General features: G+C 38.7%; 1 protein-coding gene across 3 annotated transcripts in view; it reads left to right on the top strand.

Annotated features, from left to right (window-relative positions):
- epb41a (erythrocyte membrane protein band 4.1a) overlaps window positions 1-1,560 on the top strand; it is a gene marked incomplete in the record, with an annotated part of 93,837 nt that overhangs the window by 85,973 nt on the left and 6,304 nt on the right. For all 3 annotated transcript variants that reach the window (XM_014004849.1, XM_014004848.1, XM_014004847.1), the window contains 1 exon segment: window positions 330-410. In XM_014004849.1, the coding sequence (XP_013860303.1) occupies window positions 330-410 (81 nt within the window).

Below are 1,560 nucleotides of genomic sequence, written 5' to 3'. Positions count from 1 at the left end.
TTCTAATATACTGTTGTAATTACTGTATATAAACTTTCTAATGTTGTCGCTACAACACTAATATACCTAAATAACCTGAAGTTGGTTCAGTTATTTTCTGTATAATCTCTAAAATCTTTCAAATGCAACACTTTATCAGACTGCATAACCAGCACTCACCAATTGTGCTTTCCTTTTAACTCTACACTAAAACTGACAAACCTTATGTTTAATATGATGTTATTTCTCTTCAGGGTTTTTAAAAAGCTACAATCTGTGTTCAAACATTTCTCAAAATGTTTTTTTATTAATGTTTGTCTTTATTTTGTATTGTTTTTGTGCTGTTTTAGACGGTAAAAGGAGGGATCTCTGAGACTCGAATTGAAAAGCGAATCGTTATCACTGGAGACACGGCCATTGATCACGACAAGGTGAGGAGAGAGAACTGAACCAGCGTCACAGATTCATTGTTCCTGTTAGTCAGTAATGTGTTCCTTAGATCTTTGCAATAACCAGTTGTTTAGATAAATTGCCATAAATTGACAAATATTTCCTTAAAACTCATGAATATTCTCATGTGACTCTGGAGTTTTATTTGTTTTAAAGAGAAATATAATTAAACTTGGAAAAGTGAGTTCTCAGAGCACTAAGAATGAGTTTTCCCTTGGTTCTTCTGCTGTGGGCTACTGGATGTTGCTGTTTTATTCCAGGTGACCATGCAAAGAAATGTGTTCAGTTTTCACAAGTACTCCATAGTAATAAGATAAATAGGAAATTAAAAGCTGTTTTAAATCATCCTTCCAGCTATCCATCCATTTCCTCTGGTTATCCAATGTCAGGTCCTCGAAGGAAACCCGGACATCCCGCTCCCTGGCCACACTTTCCAAATCCTCCTAAAGGGTCCCAAGGTGTTCCCATGTCAGAGAGCACATATCATTTCTCCAGGGAGTTCTAGGTTTGTCCCAAGGTCTCTTTCAGTGAGATGCGCTTGAAAAACCTCTAGAGGGAGGCGTCCTAAACAGATGCCTGAACCACCTCAGCTGACTTCTTTTGATGCAGAGGAGCAGCAGCTTTACTACATGCTCCTCTGATAATAAAGCTTATATGTAAGGTTGAGTTCAATTCAGCTGTTTGTAGCCAGGATCTTGTTCTTTCAGTCATGGAGAAACACACAATATGAGCCCAGAAACTTGCGTACGCCACTTTTCACGCCAAGGTTGTGATTTATAAAATCCAAACTTGACGTGAAAATGTGCGGTGCCTCACGCCAGCTCTGACCCATGTGTACGCTCATTTTGGAGACGGGAAACTGTGACACAGATGGTGAAGTGAAGAATTAGAGCAACACTGTGTAATGATCACTGTCAGATATTTAATTTACCTTCATAATTAGAGTTAGATTTTTTATTCAACTTTATCATCAGCTTTCTTAACAGTAATATTTATGCTTCTGCTGCTGAGCCAGAAGGAGCATTGAAAAAAAAAACTTAAATCTTAAATAAAAGTTCCCGTGCGCAACTCCCTTCATATGCTTCCTCCTCAGACGACCCTGACCCACAGACCCCTCCCTGACCCACAGAC

This window comes from Austrofundulus limnaeus, unplaced genomic scaffold (assembly GCF_001266775.1).
Source record: "Austrofundulus limnaeus strain Quisiro unplaced genomic scaffold, Austrofundulus_limnaeus-1.0 Scaffold27, whole genome shotgun sequence".
Taxonomy (NCBI): Eukaryota; Metazoa; Chordata; class Actinopteri; order Cyprinodontiformes; family Rivulidae; genus Austrofundulus; species Austrofundulus limnaeus.
The sequence above is the reverse complement of the archived record's forward strand: the minus strand, read 5'-3'. Positions and strand labels throughout refer to the sequence as shown.